Genomic DNA, 17,854 nt, shown 5'->3' with positions numbered 1-17,854 from the left:
ACGTCCCAATCCCAGAAATTGCTATCAATGACGTGGTTCTGGAATCAATGAGTTTCATTTGGAGACATTAACATATATTATTTGGCAGGGCACAGTGGCTTATGCCTGTAATCCCGGCACTTTGGGATGCTGAGGTGGGCAGATCACTTGAGGTCAGGAGTTCAAGACCAGCCTGGCCAAGATGGTGAAACCCTGTCTTTACTAAAAATACAAAACTTAGCCAGGCATGGTGGCAGGTGCCTAAAATCCCAGCTACTCAGTAGGCTGAGGCACAAGAATCCCATGAACCCAGGAGGTGGAGGTTGCAGTGAGTCGAGATGGCACCACTGCACTCCAGCCTGGGTGACACAGTGAGACTCTGTCTTAATAATAATAATAATAATAATAATAATAATGTGAAATAGCTATTGGAAATAAAACTTTTCCAGAAACTTTTTTTTTTCTTTTAAAATCAACCTTGAAGTGTAACTTAACACATAATAAAAGGTACTCATTTTAGGTGTAGAGTTTGATGAATTTTGATAAGTACATATACCCAGGTATCCACCACCCAATCACTCTAGAAAATTTCTTCATGTACCTTGGGAGTCACTCCCAGCCCCAGGCCGCCACTGCTCTGCTGTCACTTCTGTCACTGTGGATTAGATGTGTCTTTTGCCTCTTCTACAGTTTCGTGTAAATGGAATCACACAGCATCTGTGTCTGGTTGCTTTTGCTCAGCAAAATGTGTTTGAGATGCACTCTCGCCATCAGCACTTGGTTCTTTTTCCCTGCTGAGTAGTATTTCATTGTATGGACATACTATGCATTCCCCTGTTGATGGGCATTTGGGTTGTTTCCTGGAGACGTTTTTAAGTCATTATTGGGGAAGGTCAGACTTAGCTTCTTGGAACCCAAAGGGTCGCCAGAGGTGCCCTACAGAGAAGGAGGAGAGGGTATTGGACGTGGCTCTCCAAACCCCACCTCCACTTCAACCCAGTCACACTTGGTGCTTATATGTTTTGCATTTTGGGTTCCCCATGTTATTTTCTTTGCAAACAAATGTGCTTCTATCACTGGAGAAAGGTTTGAAAACAACTTATCTCTACAAGCCAGCCTCCACATACAGCCCTCGGGGAGACAGGCTACCCTCCTCAGTGGGATAGTTCTCCATGTGTCTTTCCTTTCTTTCCTAGGGGCCTCCTGGTCTTCCTGGGCAAATTGGCCCACCTGGAGCTCCAGGGATTCCAGGCCAGAAGGTAAATCTTGTCTTGACAAAGGGGGTGAAGACCTTGCAAGGGCAGCGACCCCAGGGCTTCCCCTCCTCCTGTGACCCTCTCATCTTCCCAGCACCACCGCCATACCCTCCTGCTGCTCCAAAGCACCAAGGTCCCCACCCACCCACCTCCCAGTCGCTGTTGCTCTTCTGTCCTCCCCTTGCCATCTGCTTGGGCTCCTGTAATTCACAGAGCTTTCTGATGCGGTGGGGTCTGGGTCTAGACACACCCCTGCCCTTGCCCCACCCAGACCCACAGCAGGAATGAGGACCCCATCAGGGACCTCCGCATTTGAGCCCCTCCCCAATCCTCCCACCTCAGTCCCTGCCCTTGCTTTCCTTTTACACTCCACCCACCTGTGTTTTTCTCAGAAGGTCTGCCCCTCTGTCTCCCACTCATGATGTCCTCTCCCCTGCAAGTCTCTTTCCCTCTTCCCTTTCTTTCAAAGCCCTTCTCATCTTTCAAGCCCAATTCAAAGACCACCTCCTCTTTGACGCCTCCCCTGATCTGTCAGGCAGAATTCCCTGCCCTTTCCTCTGGGTAGGACCTACATCTTTTTCCCACCTCCCTTAACTCCCTACCTGACCCAAAGAAGGGGCTTGGCTTGTGTGAAGATGAAAGGAGCACCCTGTGGAGCAGCCAGGGCAGGGGTTCTGCACTCAGGGAAAACAGGAAGGCAAGAACCCTTCTGCAAGGGAGCTAAGGGCACCTAGGGCTCTCAGAGGTAGCAGTGGGAGGTTGTGGCTAAAACATGGACATGGAGCCAGAGTGTCCAGACTGGGATCCTGGTCCCCAGTTCACTGACTGTGGGCCTCAGGCACACAACTCTGTGCTTTGGAGTCTTGTCTACTGAAGAGCGGCTGCAAGTGCATACCTCCCAGCAACACAGTGAGGATTAAATGAGCAAACTCTATGAGAAAGTGTGGAGAGGGATGCTGGGTGCACTAAGCAATGTGTAACTGATGGCTGCTATGGTCTCTGCCCTGAGAGTCACCTTTAGTTGTTCTGGCTACAGGGGGAGATTGGACTGCCAGGCCCTCCAGGACACGATGGGGAGAAGGTATGAACAGACATCCTCCAATCAAACCTCTGAAGACAGTCTTGGCCCTGGGGGCAGGAGGCGGGGCAGGATGGCGCTAGAACTGGCCCTGCTGTGAGCCCAGTGGGCAAGGGGAGATGGGGAGGGGCAGGGAGAGGGACCCACCCTGCAAGCCCCAGGAGGAGCCAGGCAGACCCAGGCTGGGCTCTCTCTGCCTGCCCCAATCAAGCATCAACGAGCCAAGGCCTTTGGACTTTTCTGTTCTCTCTCCCTCTCTTCTCTTTTCTCCATTAATGTGTCTAAGAAGCGTTGTTTGTATTTTCTAAAGGGACCTCGCGGTAAACCAGGAGACATGGGCCCTCCTGGTCCCCAAGGCCCCCCAGGAAAGGATGGACCTCCAGGAATGAAAGGAGAAAATGGGCACCCAGGGAGCCCAGGAGAAAAGGGAGAGAAAGGAGAGACAGGACAAGCAGGCTCGCCGGTGAGTGGCACGGCTGGCTGCCCTTCCGTGCATACGCCACTCCCAAGCATGATGCGAGCTTCTTTGCACTTTGCATGGTGCCAGCTGCTGCCTGGGCTAGAAACCTGGGGCCAGGACTTAGGGGTGGGGGATTCACTCAGCTTCCCCTCAAGTCACTCACTTTACGAAGGCCAATTTCCCAACTCAGGAGACCTAAGTCCTGCTCTGTCAGCTGTATCCTTGGGAAAGCCACTGAGCCTTGCAGAGCCTCCGTCTCCTCATCTCTAAAATGGCAATAACAATGTCTTCCCTGGATACCTCACTGGATTGCTGGGAAGGAGATGAAGTCATGGTTTAGAGTTGCCTCTTTGGAAAGTGTACAGAAGCCCTATACCCAGGAGAGGCTGCATGTACAGAAACGGGGCCTTCGCCCAGTCCACTAGGCTGCCAACTTGACTTGGGAGCCTTCTCTGGGTCTCAGGGGTTTCCATCTGTGAAATGGGTGCCATCCTAGGCACCTACCCTTGAAGCAAGGGAGCCACATCTTGTGCATGCCACAGTTGGTCACACTCAGCAAGACCACCTTGAGCTCCACTAACAGAAATCGTTGTCATTTTGTAGGGTCTAGACAGCCCAACTGGGGAGAGAAGGAGAACCTGGTGGCCACAGCAGACCAGAGTGGCAGGATTGCCTAGTCCAGCTGGGCTTCTGAGGTTTACAGTGAGGCCAGAGGGCTGGGTGTCAAGGTTGTCTGCAGGCAGCCACAGACGAGGGTCCTCCCTGCGGCCACCAGCCTAGCGGGCGCCTGGCACTGTGATGAGGCTGCCCTAACCCCAAGCCTGCCTACCCAGCCTGGGAGCAGGCAGAGGGGGTCCTCTTAACAAGTAGCTACCGCATTTGAGTGTAAACAGGAGTTGCAACTTCCTCGGCTCACAGTATGATGGCCTCTAGAAGCACCAACCTAGTTTGAAGGTTCTAGAAGCTTGGTCTCAGAACTCTCCTCTAGGAAGTGGAAAGAGCCTCAGAGGTCAACCAGTCCCAAGTCTGACCCAGTACAGGACTCCTCACTCAGCTGGCACAGGCGGGCAGCTCACTGCCTCCAGACCTGTCCACTGCGCCATGGGGCAGCCCCAGGATGGAGGGAGCACTCCTGGATATGGTGTGGAAGCTCCCTCGTCAGCCTCCCCCGGGTGACCCCTCAGAGCCTCTGGAGCCATATTTATTATCTATTGCTGCGTAACTGATCACTGCAAAGGTAGCGGCCTAAGACAATACACATGTATTGGCACATAGTTTCTGTGGGTCAGGAGTTCAGGCACATCCTAGTTGGGTCCCCTGCCCGTGGTCTCATGCGGCTGCAATTAATGTGTCAGCCAACTGCATTCTCATCTGGAGCTAGGGATCCCCTTCCAAGCTCACTGGTATTGGCAGAATCCAGTTCCTTGCTGGAACAGAACTCAGCTCCTAGAGGCCACCTACAGTTCCTGCCACCTGCGCCCCCGCCCTCCCCACCCCCTGCACAGTAGACAGTTCACATTATAGCCACTGGCATCTTCAAGGCCAAGGCCAGCAGTAGGGTCTCCCTAGTGTCTAGTGCTAGCAAGACAGAGCTGTGTGCATGTGTGTTTGTGTGTTCATGTAACATATTTGTAACATAATCTTAACATATGTTATATGTCACCATCTGTATGGCATGTATGTTATAATCTGCAACGTAATCATAGAAGTGAGGTTCCATCACCTTTGCCATGTGCCTTACTCCATGGCTAAGAAAAAAGTCACAGGTCACCCTAAGGCCTGTCTGCTGCACAGTCCATAGAGAGTATCAGCCTCTCCTTCCTGTACTAGAGCCTCAGATTCTTCAAGAGAGTGATGACAGTCCCTGCCCAGTCTTCTGTCCTGCAGGCTGACACCTCCACATCCTCCACAGTGTTCCTTGCTGACCCCTAGACTAGTCGCGTCCCAGTCTAGTTTGTCACGGATGTGAGGGTACGCCTGTCCCAGCCTTTCCCAAGGGCTGGCATTCATGCAGTGGTGTTCTGTGCCCACAGGGAGAGAAAGGAGAAGCCGGGGAGAAGGGCGATCCAGGAGCAGAGGTACATGAGAGATAATCTGATAGAGACCCATCAAACGACAGTCTCTGCAGAATGCACAGTGTTTCTATGCTTTAGAATGAAGCTTGCAACTGCCTGACGTTTACGTTTACTGAGCACCACCGTGGGTCAGGCACTGAGCCTCTGGACTGCTCCAGTCTTCTCAAACCACATCTCTCAGCAACCTTCACAGAGCACCTCCTATGCTTCCGTCCTGGTGCTAGAGTCTGGAGATATGAAAGTAAACAGAACTTGCCAGGCACAGTGGCTCATGCCTGTAATCCCAGCAATTTGGGGGGCCGAGAGGGGCGAATCATTTGAGTTCAGGAGTTCGAGATCAGCCTGGCCAACATGGTGAAACCCCGTCTCTCCTAAAAATACAAAATTAGCCAGGAGTGGTGGCAGGCGCCTGTAATCCCAGCTATTTGGGAGGCTGAGGCAGGAGAATCACTTGAATCCAGGAGGCAGAGGTTGCAGTGAGCCAGGATTGCACCACTGCACTCCAGCCTGGGCAACAGAGTGAGACTCTGCCTCAAAACAAAACAAAAACAAAACAAAAAAAAAGGAAGAAAATAAACAGAACCGTCCCTTCGCCGTTCACAGTACCCCATAATGGGCACTAGCATGGGAGCAACTTAGGGAATCAGGCAAGCATCCCCAAAGACGTGCTATTTGGGCAGAATCTTGATGGCTTTGTAGGAGTTTGCCACAAAGTTTCAGAGGTAGGCTTTCCAGATAGAGGCATTATTCTTTTGAGAAGTGAGATGGTGAAAGGAGGAGAAGACAGAACAACTGAGTGAGAAGTAGTCAGGATGGAGGCAAGGTTTTCAAAAGACAGTGGAAAATCAGGCATATTTGTAGACTCAGGGGCAAGAACCAGGAAAGCAACAGAGATCAAGGATGTGTGAGAGACAGGATGTTTGGTGGCAGAGTCTGGGCAACCCAAATAGCACCTCAGACCCATGGGAGGGACCACCAAGCCTTCTTACTCCCCATCAGGGTGGGTTCACCTTGCCAAGCCCCATCTGAATGTAGTGAAACAGACCTGATTGTACAATGTGCATGGTACTTGTTTCAAAATGGAGAGCCTCCTAAAGAAATGATCCTAATTCAGGAAAAGCATTATACGCCCACTGTCCCTCCCGGAAGTATTTAAAATAAACATTGGAAACAGCCTAAATTTCTATCAAGAAGGAAAGGATTAAATAACTTATGGTAATAATACTAATAGTAGTAATAGTCACCACGTCTGAGTGCTTTCCTCGTGCCAAGCACTGCACTAAGCCCTGGGTATGTAACAACTCATTTTCACTACACTCAATGAATAGCACAGCACTAATACCAGGAAGCTGGTGGGGAACATATAAAAAATGGAAAAATCAGTTTCACATTAAGTGAAAAAGAGTAGAAAACCAAATTTTATATATATATGAAATCATAAGCATATACATATATGTATATACAATTATATGCTTATTATATATAAATATCAAAAGTATACACATATATTCAAGCACATCTGATATATCAAGAAAGTGTTTAAATTTTTGAAACCTTTTTATTGTTTTTAAAATTACCACACAGGCAAAATTTACTTCAGGAATATGTCCAGTTCTGTGAATGTTAATGCATGTAGATATTTGTATAATCAATACCATGATTAGGATACATAAACCACTTATTTATAATAAGAATTAAAATGGTAAACTTTTATTAAAAATGAGAAACTTTTTTTAAGAAGGCAGAGTTTCCAAAGATTGTGTTCCCTGCAAGGAGACTGTGATGGAGCGACAAAGTCCACAGGTCCAGGAAACAATAGTGACCTCCTTTCTGCCCAGTGTAGGGGTGCCCTCTGTCGTGGCCTGGCACAGGAGTCACTCCCCTGGCCATGCTCCAGGGAATTCTGCCCACGGGAAGACAAGGCACCTGAGGAGAGCCCCGAAGCCGAGGCGGGGTGAGAAGCTCAGAAGGACCCAGCAATGGCTGCCTGTGGACAAAAGGATGTCTGTGTTCATCAGAGACAGAAGCTGCAATGGGCACCACCCTCCATAGAGGAGATAGCCCTGAGCTCCTCCATCTTCACTGTCCAGTCAGAATCTCCTCTACCACAATCTGCATCTGCTCTCAAGGGAAACAGAGACCAGCAGTCCCCATCCTGTCTGTAACAAACCTTGGGGACTTGAGGAGCAATCTTCAGGAACAGCTCAGTCTCCCCACATTCCAGATAACCAATCTCTGCTCCTCTAAGCCAAGGGTCTCAAACTCAAATATCTACAAGGGCCAGGCATGCAAAAAAATGACTGCAAGAGCTCTGGGTCAAAGACAATAGGGAGTGGTGGGGACTGGAGTAAACTGAAGATGTCATGCCCCACCTAGAGGGGAAAACTCTTATTCCACTCCAGGCAATTGTTGCCATGCATGAACAAGAACCTAGTGCTGCTAGATCTTCTGCTGTTTTGCTTTCTTTTTTACTTCCAAGAAAAATCAAGAATAGATCTTTAGATTACCTGGAAATTTTTTTTCAACATTGAGCAGGCCACTGGGTTGCTATGAGTTTTTGACCTATTCTGAGCCTTTTTCAGGGGATATTGTGCTGGGCAGTCACTAGCTGACCTCCAGTGGGCAACCATGTCCTCCTCCGGCCTTGCAGTCTCCAGCTGGGCCCTAGTCCCTGTCAGGAGGGAGGGCCACTTCAAGTGTAACAGGGCTCCCCTTTGGCTTTTAGGTTCCTGGGCCGCCAGGGCCAGAGGGGCCTCCCGGACCTCCGGAAAGTTTAGAGGGCTTGTCAGTGGCCAGTCCACTAATGTCCCTTCTCCATGGCAGTCACTGGGCTCAACCTGATCCTTAGTCATTATCACCTCCTCCTCGCAGGGAGGGATTTCCTAGTCTACAAACCCCGCTCCCCACTCCTTTTCCCTCCCATGTTAAACAGCACCATCCTGGGGGCACCACATTGGTTGGTTTCCTGGAAATAGCTGACTGGTAGGGCAGCCCCAGGATCCCTTGTCTATAAGCTCTGCCCAACATTTACCTCACCCTTTGCCATCAAACGTCTGCTTCTCTCAATCCTCATTTGAAAGTGACCCATCGGTCTGGCACAGTGGCTTATGCCCGTGATACCAGTCTGGCACTCTGGGAGGCTGAGGCAGGTGGATCACTTGAGTCCAGAAATTTGAGACCAGCCTGGGCAATATAGTGAAATGCTGTCTCTACTAAAAATACAAAAAATTAGCTGGGTGTGGTGTCACGCATCTGTAATCCCAGCTACTCAGGAGGCTAAGGTGGGAGAATCACCTGGGCCCCAGAGGTCGAGGCTGCAATGAGCCAAGTTCACACCAGTGCACTCCAACCTGGGCAACCAGAGTGAGACCCTGTCTCAAAAAAAAAGAAAGAAAGAGAGGAAGGAGGGAAGGAGAGAGGGAGGGATGGAGGAAAAGAAGGAAGGAAGGAGGGAAGGAAGGAAGGAGGGAAGGAAGGAAGGAAGGAAGGAAGGAAGGAAGGAAGGAAGGAAGGAAGGAAGGAAGGAAGGAAGGAAAGAAAGAAAGAAACCCAGCCCCACTGGATTGACTTTCCTTGGCTACAGAAATATAACCACACCTGTGCATTGCCCCTAGAGGGTCCCCAAGCACCCTGAAGCAACAGATGCTGGTCCATGCCTCTGTGTGGTTCATGGTCCCCAAGGCACTGGTGTCCTCTGTTGTGGATGGTAGAAGTAGCAGTAGGAATAATGAGAGTAGCCAATGTTTATTGAAACTTACTGGATGCCAGACACTGTTCCAAGCACTTTGCATGTATTAATTTAATGTTTGCTGTGTTACCTCTGCATCTTTCTTTCATGAGACTCTGGGTCAACCATGAGGACCACAGAGAGATTTTCTGTGAGCCCTGGCTGGAAAAGACTGGCTCAGACTATTCCCTAGGAAGCCCCAAGCATGACCTCCACTTAGCATTTCCTTCTACCTCTCATGGGCAGGGACCCCAAACCACACTCTGCACCCAAAACCCTTGCTCTTCTGTGTTCCATTTGTGGACAAGGCAGTCGTATTAACTAGAGATGCAGTTCTAATGCACCTTGTTTTATTCCAAATGCAGGGGCTCCAAGGTGTTCCTGGACCAAAGGTAAGGAGAAGTCACATGACAGGCGCTATGTCAGTGCTAGTAGAAAAGAGGGAAAATGCACCCGAGACCAGCTGACCCTTTTTCCTAGAAGGCATTATGTGACACTCCAGCCAAGGGGGTCCAGTCAGGGCAGGGGGAAGTCCTAGGTTCCCTTTAGCATCCATCATTGACACCTGGCATGCTTTGGCTTCAGAAGCTTCCCATCCACCACCCCACAAAATGACAGGTTAGATTCTTAGCCAATGGTTAAAATCCTTTTCCTATCAAACCTGCCCCAGCCCCTTCACTCATGCTGAGTAGAGGTGGGAGACAGATAGCAACATAGGGTGGGATCCCTCCCCGGGTCAAGCTTGGGGGGACTCTGCACTGGGCTCTCCTGGCCTCCCCTCAAGCATTTCAAATGGATGAGGGGGCTGGAGGCTGTTGGTGTAACAATGGCCCTTTCCTCGTGCCCCAGTATTCAAGAGACTTTGGGGCAGTTTGTTCTCCCGACTAGGCTGTGGGCCTCAGGGATCTGGAGGTAGCATCTCAGGCAACTAAGCAAATCTCTGTAAGGTTCCCGCTTTCCTACCATGCAGTTGGGCACCTGTGCCAAGGCCTGACCTGTGGGTTTATCCCCCCACCACCTAGTCCTTTTCTCTATGGGGCTCTCAAAGCTCCCACAGGATACATGGGCTACACACTGAGGCGGGAGTAGGCTAAGAATTCAGGGATTCTTGGTATCCTCAGCCCGCCACCCCTGACTCCTCCCTCCTCTACAAATGCCACCCCAGTCTCCAGGACCCCAGAATGCAAGAATGAATTGTATAGGACATGCCCTTGTGTGATCTCATCCCCTCTCCCTTTCCTCCAGGGGGAAGCAGGACTAGATGGAGCAAAAGGAGAGAAAGGCATCCAGGGAGAAAAAGGAGACCGTGGTCCCCTGGGACTACCCGTAAGTACCTTGGACCCAGCAAGACTGGTGGATTCGACGGGCCAGCAGGGGTGTGGGCTGGAACCAGGAGACAGCCACTGGAAAGCTAAGTTTCTAGAGTCTGAGCATGCAGAGCTCCACATGCTTTGGTTTTCCCACCTGGGCAAGACCGCAGGCTCTGATTCTCTTCCTCCTCTGGGCCCAGGCCCCACCTTGGTGCTGGGGAAAGGCGATGCTGAAGAAGACAGGCTTCCCCACCCCAAGGGACACTGAGCTGGTAGGGCAGCTTCAGGCCCTGCTTGAGACTGGTTCAGAAGCAATCAAAGCCTGCTGCCTTTATGGGAACCAAGCTTGGAGGGTTTGGAAGTAGTAGGACAAGGAGATAGTCTCCATTACAGTCATTTTCCCAGAGGGACCCCAAGAGAACTCCTGCTCTCCCCTCTTAAGCACTGGTCATGGCAGAAAGGCACAGACAAAGTCAGACTTTGTCGTCCCAGCAGGCCCAGGCCATTCATCTCCTGGGTTCCTGGAGATCTCTGATATCAGCCTGCCCAGAGCCAGAGGCCCCAGGTCAGAGGTGGGGAGCTGCTCGGAAGGTGTCCACATGTCATGATATGGGGCTGGGCTGGTTAGGGCTGATGGCCTCTTCACTGCCTCACCTGTGTGCAGGTGAGCGCATCCCACCACCCTCCCTGGAGCCGGGGCTCCATGCCCCCTAACCCTCCCCTGAGGCTGGCATTCTTCTGGCATTCTTCCAAGAGCTGGAAGGGATGTTAGCAATCCATCTCATCATTTCACTGATGGTCCCAGAGAACAAAGTGGGTCACTGGGGGTCACATACAAAGTTGGTGGCCAAGCCAGAGGCTGCTCTGAGGCCATGGCCTTGCAAAGCAACTCCTTCCAACCACTCAGGCTTCCTCTGTCCTGGGCTCAACGCCAGTTCCCACCCCAGGTAGCCATAACGAGCAGAGAAACAATGGAAAGCCCAGTTACCCCCACCTGGCAGAGCTTGAAGGCCTGGTTAATACAATCACAGCAACCAAACAGCAAATGCAGGAGGTATAATTATACCCTCATGAATGCATTCGACGTAGGAATATTTAAGAAGCCAATTTGCTTGACAGACTACAGAAAACTGATGACTTTAGCAGGCATTTTCCCATGTCTTACGCTGTGTCTGGAATGATTAAGTGCTCTTTACTATTAAAGAGCCTCCTGCCCCACTCAACCACACCTCTCCTTATCCACATTCACGGCCCCGACGCCCTTGATGAACACTGGAGAATTCAGTCAGGGGTTGAAATGCAAAAGGCACGGAGACCAAGCAAGTAATATTAATATAAACAAGGAAAGTGCCAGATGAAAGACAAAGTACCTACTCTATCATTAATTTTCTCACTTTTGATAGAGGCATGGGTACAAAGAAGTATTTTTTTTTTTTTTTTAGTTTAAGTAAACAACAGAACAAGCATATTCATACAAGACAACTAACACAAACCTGAGGGAGACACTAGGGAATGGAGGGGATTGTGGTACACTAGAGACCGTTTATCCCTTTTTAAGGGGAACCGTCCCTTCTCAGCTCAGCTGACTGTTGCCTTGGAGGAAGGCGGAGCTGGTATTTCTGGATCTTCCTATTTTTCAAAGGAAGCTAAACATCTGGTGTTTTATGTGAAATCTTTCCATTTCTAACATTAGACCAAAATTATTTGCAACACTGCAGACCATACAAAATATGTCAGTGGCCCACATATGCCCTGAAAGCCTCCAATTTGTGCCTTCTGCTCCAGACCTACAAGACAACTGAGTTTTAATGCTGCATTTTTTTAAAGTACATGGATATGTAGCTACCATTCTGTTTCCAGGTTTCACCTGAATGTTTTATTCCACGTAGTAGCAGCCTGCTTCTCCAGGCATATCCTGGAGTGTTCCCCCATTTGCCCTGCAGAAGCAGTTCTCAATGCTGGCTGCACACTGGAATCCCCTGAGAGCTTTTCAAACTTACCATCACCCCGGGCTTCGCTCTTGGAGATTTTGAATTGGATCGGGCTGGGATGGGGTGGGACCCAGGCATGTTTTACTTAACATTGCCCCCAAGAGATTCTAATGTGCTGCCAGGGCTGAGAACCACAGCTCTCTAGCCCAGTGAGTCAAGGTCGGTCCCAGAATCGTGTGGTCCTAAATGTGAGAAGAGTCCCTGCAGAGTCCTACCCAACACCTTTTCCATGAAGAAGCAGCTCGTTGCCTCCCTCTTCTAGGGACTTCCTTTTCATTTGAAATTCTGAGGCTGAGACTCAGTTGGAAGCAGTTTTCAAGCACTCAGTCCTTACTGGGCCAGAGTATTGCCGCTGCCTTCTCCCTGACTTGTCACATTGAAATCATTAGAAAAGGGTCCCTGGGTTTTCCTGGGTGGGTTTCAGAGGCAGCTTCATAACCCAGGGTTGGAACAGGAGTGCCCCCCGCCCCCTGGCACCACCACCAACCATGTGTTTCACCGGACAAGAGCGAGTGAGGGTGCTGATAGCAGGTTGGTCTCCTAGCTTCCCACCTGCTGCCCATTTGCTCCGGGAAATGCATGGCCTTAGACCTCTGTCCCAGTCCGCTGCCTCCAAAGCCTTTGCCTACACAAGAGCCCTTGTCTGGGAGCATATGAATGGATCGAGTTTGGGTTGAGCGTCTCAGATTGTAAAGTGCCAGCGAAATGTCAAGTGTCATTTGTAATATCATCTAAGAGCCAACTCATTTCCCCAGGCTGAAGGATAAGCAGACCAACTCCTACCCAGATTTCACAACTGGGTGCTGTCACCCAGGGTTGAGACCCTCAGGGGCACCACAGCATGGCCTGATCCAAACAGGAACGCAAAGAGGATGGGAGAGCCGTCCTCACCTGGGGCCCCTCCCCAGTGAAACCTGTCCTGGGAAGGGTGCACAGCTCTGATTCCAAGACATCTCTCCAAGCATTCCTTTCTGTACCCCTTTCCCCATAACACTGAAGGGAGAGGGGTTCCTGAGAGGGAAAAAAGGAGAAAGGAGAGGTGGGAGTGGGAGGAGCAGGTGGCCATCCGCACCGACCTCCACCCAGCCTGCTCAGCAGCCGGCCACTGCATTCAGTGTCTCCATGTTTTCGTTGGTTTCCATGTGAATACCATCCCCTGTCCTCCCAAGCTTATTTCTCCAGTTGTGTTTGATTACCAGCATTTATGTCTGTCCAGAGTCACTGCTTTACTCACCTCTTCCCTCCCCATTGTTCCCTTTTTCTCCCTCCCAATCCTCTCTTCCCCTTCTTTTGGTCAAACTGTGCCCTTCGTCCAGGGAGCTTCAGGTTTGGACGGCAGGCCTGGGCCACCGGTGAGTGTCACTTCTCCATCACCCCTCACCCCACCCCACTCCACACCTGGCCTGTGATCGCTTTTGTCTGTCCCACTGTGACCTCATTTTCCCAGTGAATCATACCTTGTCCCACCTCCGACACCAGAAAGGTGCCATCGATGCTCTGAAGGGCCTTTTCCGACCTCTTGACCAAATATGGCTGGCCTTCATCTGAATGCCCCAGTCCACAGAATACACCCAGGGACCTCAAACCTGCCAGGTGTGGGGTGGGAGGCCACTCCAGCAGCACCGCTCCTGATTCCAAAGGAATGCTGAGTCCAGCCTGGGTGCCCAGCCCTGGAGGTTTGAGCCATGGCCTCTCCTCACCAAACACACCAGTGTCTGTGTGTGCCCGTCATGCTGTGTTGTCTTCATGCTGTGAGCTCTGTCCATCTCCTGTCTTCCCACGAGGGCCTCCTAGTTTTGTGCAGCCACCAGTCTGGTATTTGTGGGGTAGGACAGCTTTGAAGGCTGAGAACAGAAGTAGCCTGTAGGTGCATAGAAGCCAGGCCCAGCTCTGTGTCTTATGCACATTCTGACCACTCTTGCACTGCCTATGACACCACAGCCGCCCTGCAACCCAACAAGGTGGTTCATTACAGAGCAAGTGAGGCACACTTGGGTCCTCTCTTCCTCCATTCTTTCTGATTCCAGAAAACAGGCATCATTTACTCTTGACCAGAAAGCACCTGGCCCTTCTGCTTATGACTAACAACTGAAGGATCGGAGGAAACATCCCTCCTGTCCACCTTCGGGTCCCTCCCCTGAGCGCCTTCTGAGGTCAACCTTCGCAGGGTGTTGAGCTCACTCGCCCTCAAGTCTCGAGTCCCTGCTCGGGCACCATCACGAGAGCTCTGTGTACCCAGTCACTTGCTTCGAGCCAGGGAGATCTTGCTCTGTCCTACAGAGGGCTTTCAAGGCCATGTCTGCCCATGGCCTGCATGCAGTTGTAGTTAGCTGGCTAGAGCCACCCTCAGGGGAGGCGAGACCTTGCCAGGGTTCGTGTGTGGAGCATAGGGGATGCGCTGAAGCACAGGCTCACGGGTCTTCCCAGGGGGCCGGGGGCACTTGCAACTAGCACCAAGAGAAGCCCAGAGCTTTTAGAGGTAGGGGGGTCAAGAGTGACCCCCGTGAGAGCCCCGTCTTACTGAAGCCTATTCTGTGCCCTCATACATAGGAGGTGCATAGCTTGCCTAAGATGACAGACTTCTTCAGAGGCCCCACCTCCCTGCACTGATGGAGTTCACACCCTAAACCCTTACATGCGGAGAGCATGCCCCAGCTTCCAGGCGTTACTGTGGCTTTGCTCCTTCACCACAGTCCCTCCGTCTCCATTCTTCCCCCACCTAGCACGCCTGTCTCAGGTGTGGGGCAGGGCTTGGGGATGATCTGTGGTTGCAATCAGAGAAACCAACACTTTCCTCTCAATGGCTTCTCCCATTTACGTTAGACTGAGGGAAGAAGTACAAATTCACACACTCCATCCCTTTGGAACTGAGGCTTTATTTTCCTCATAAAATCAGTATCCTAACTTTAAGGGAAAATGTGAGGGAAAAATAAGCCTTCCCTGCCAATATTAACATTTACTGGGCACTTCCTACACGTCAGGCTCAACACCAAATGCTTGCTATGCATTCATGCATGGAAACCTGGCACAGTCGAGGAGGCAGACACATGTGGTACAGACGGGGAAACTGACATTCGGCAAGGCTAAGGAGCTTCTCCAATACCCAGGAATTTGTAGGCCTCCGAGGCAAGGCCAGCCAGGTGACTCCGTGGTGCTGCGCTGAACCGCTGGCCTGAGCTGACTCCTTGTTGTTTTTGAGACAGAGTCTTGCTCTGTTCCCCAGGCTGGAGCGCAGTGGCGCAATCTCAGCTCACTGCAACCTCCACCTCCAGGGTTCAAGCAATTCTCCTGCCTCAGCCTCCCAAGTAGCTGGGATTACAGGCACCCACCACCATGCCTGGCTAATTTTTGTATTTTTAGTAGAGTCGGGGTTTCGCTATGTTGGCCAGACTGGTCTTGAACTCCTGACCTCAGGTGATCCGCCCATCTCAGCCTCCCAAAGTGCTGGGATTACAGGCATGAGCCACCGCGCCCGGCCTCCTTTTACTTTCTGCTGTGCCATTATGGATGCCTACAGCCTTCCTTCCTCCCTTGTGGTTGGAAAGAGGGCCCTGAGGTCGTCTCACTCCACTCTTTGTCTCCTGTGAAGTAAGTCATGCCCCACCATTCGCAGATGCATTCAGAGCACTGGAAACTGCCCACAGCCCAACCCATTCCTCCTGTCCTCATCTGAGGCCAATAGGAGATGCTGAACTAAAGACTTGGTCTGGCCAGGCTGTGAATTGGGTACCTGAGAAGATGTTGGATGAGGCCAGAGCAAGCCCTGATGCTCCATGTCTAAGCCACGTGCTCCAATGACTCCAGCGCCCCCAGCCCCGGGCTGGCAGAGCTCATGACACACCCCCCTGCCAGGCCAGTGTCGGTGCAGACATTGAGGCATCCTAATTCACCCCCAATCCAGCCAGTTCCGCAGGCCTGCGAGTGGGGCGAGAAGGCCCCGGCCAGAGGCTGAGGCCAGGGCTGTGGGTCTGCGGTGGGTGGGTGGGGTGGGCGTTGGCTGAACCACCCTCTATCGTCTGCCCCTGTGTGTGCGTCTGCATCCATCTCTGTGGCATGAAGACCCTCCCGCTGCATGTGGAGCTGCAACAGCAAAGAGGGTGCCAGCCCCCGGCCCCTGCCCCGGGATGGGTCCACTCCCTCCCAAGTGCTTCTGGGAGCAAAACTAAGCAACCATTCTCCCACCGTTTTCAGCCTTGGCAAGCTTGGTTGTGAAGCAAAAGGGTTTCAGTCCACGAATCTGGCTCTGAGGCATGGGGAGGTGCTCTCTCCCCAACAGCCCCTGAACCCAAAGAGGATCACGGCCCAGTCGAATGACTGCCCTGAACGAGCCTGGCCTCGCCAACCCTGAAAACTGGGCCTTGGACCTTGCTCATCTCCAGGCATTGGGTGGGGCACCCAGGGCTCCCCAGCATGTGGGGACCCTCACCTCTGCTTTCTTTCCCCTCCCCAGGGTACTCCAGGACCAATTGGAGTTCCAGGCCCAGCAGGACCAAAGGGCGAGAGGGTGAGTGTTAGTGAACCACAGGGGCCCAGGCGGCCAGGAGGGAGGGGCAGTGAGCCAGGGGCCCAGGCGGCCAGTAGGGAGGGGCAGGTCTGGGACCAACACCAGGGGTCTCAGCCCTCATGCCTTCCTTCTTACATCTCTTCTTCTGTCATCCTCACAGCAGCCTGGGACAGGGGGGCTGGTTGTGTAGTTATGAGTCAATTAGACTTGGAGGGATAAAGGAGGTGGAGAGGCCAGGCATGTTGGCTCACACCGGTGATCCCAACACTCTGGGAGGCCAGGGTGGGAGGATCACTTGAGCTCAGGAGTCTGAAAGCAGCCTGGACAACATAGTGAGACCCTGACTCTATAAAAAAATTTTTTTAATTAGCCAGGCATGATGGTGCGCACCTCTAGTCCTAGCTACTTAGGAGGCTGAGGCAGGAAGATCAGTTGAGCCCAGGAAGTGGAGGTTGCAGTGAACCATTATTGTATTACTGCACTCCGGCCTAGGAGACAGAGCAAGGTCCTATCTCTATTTAAAAAAAAAAAGAAAAAGAAAAAGAAAAAGAAAAAAGAGGAAAAGAAAAAAAAGGAATTGGAGAACTTCCTCCACTTTGGCTTCTAGCCACCTTGTGTCCATCTCAGGTTCAGTCTGGCAAGGCCCTGGGTGCCATTGTCACTGGACATGCCTCAACTTTGTAATTATTTAGAGAAACAGCATGGAACAGAGGGCCAGGTGGTGTTTAGATCATTCCTGGAGGACAGCAAGAAGTCAGGAGGCCAGAGCCATAGGCCAGGCTCCCATGGTCGCTGTCAAGGGACATTGGCCATGTCATAGGACTTGCAGTTCCAGGCCTGTCCTGCTGAAATGGGCATGCCCAAGGATGAGGGTGGAAGGCGTCGGCTGAGTGGAGGCAGGGGAGTTGTGTGTCTTTCTATATCAGCTCTTCCCAGCCAGCCCCTGGGTTCTACACACTCAGGGCTCAGAGGTCCCTGCGTGGACATCCGTCGAGTTCTCTGCCTGCATGGGCAGTTCCCTGCACTCCCCATCTGCCCATCTTGCTGGCTGTGTCTCAGATGGTGAGGGCAGGAGCTTCTGCAGAGGGCGCAAGCTTCTCTGTGACCACTAGCTTGGGGAAATCAGGAGGCTGCTCTGAGGGGTGACCCTTGAGGCTCCGGAGAAGAAGCAAAGCTCTCTTTCTCTTCCCTTTCTCTTCCCCTGCCTTCCTGCTCGGCTTTCTTCTCCCCTGCTTCTGCCTCAGGCCAGCCAGGCCCAGGACCCCACTGGTCATTCTGGGGGGCCTTAGGGGATAGGCTGTGCTGGAGGGAGAGTGAGGGGGGCTTCTGAGCCCCCTCCCCAAGGCAGTGTTCGCATCAGCATCGCCCCACCTTTCCCACAGCCCTTGCTTCCTGGAGGGCTCTTGAGGGGACTGGAGAGGTTTCTTGTGTTTCATACCAAAGTAGAAAATGGCAAGAAAGATTGTTACCACGT

General features: G+C 51.8%; 1 protein-coding gene across 13 annotated transcripts in view; it reads left to right on the top strand.

Annotated features, from left to right (window-relative positions):
- Positions 1–17,854, top strand: part of LOC102139841 (collagen alpha-1(XIII) chain) — a 92,299-nt gene that overhangs the window by 60,278 nt on the left and 14,167 nt on the right. For 6 of the 13 annotated variants that reach the window (XM_065520970.2, XM_045361088.3, XM_045361086.3 and 3 more), the window contains 8 exons: positions 1,176–1,238; positions 2,272–2,316; positions 2,624–2,776; positions 4,807–4,851; positions 8,941–8,967; positions 9,821–9,901; positions 13,193–13,228; positions 16,327–16,380. In XM_065520970.2, coding sequence (XP_065377042.1) covers positions 1,176–1,238; positions 2,272–2,316; positions 2,624–2,776; positions 4,807–4,851; positions 8,941–8,967; positions 9,821–9,901; positions 13,193–13,228; positions 16,327–16,380 — 504 coding nt within the window. The remainder of the gene's footprint in view (positions 1–1,175; positions 1,239–2,271; positions 2,317–2,623; positions 2,777–4,806; positions 4,852–8,940; positions 8,968–9,820; positions 9,902–13,192; positions 13,229–16,326; positions 16,381–17,854) is intronic. The other 7 variants (XM_074001922.1, XM_074001921.1, XM_045361091.3 and 4 more) reach the window with 3 other exon arrangements.

This window comes from Macaca fascicularis, chromosome 9 (genome assembly GCF_037993035.2).
Source record: "Macaca fascicularis isolate 582-1 chromosome 9, T2T-MFA8v1.1".
NCBI lineage: Eukaryota > Metazoa > Chordata > Mammalia > Primates > Cercopithecidae > Macaca > Macaca fascicularis.
This window is presented reverse-complemented; position numbering and strand designations above follow the sequence as displayed.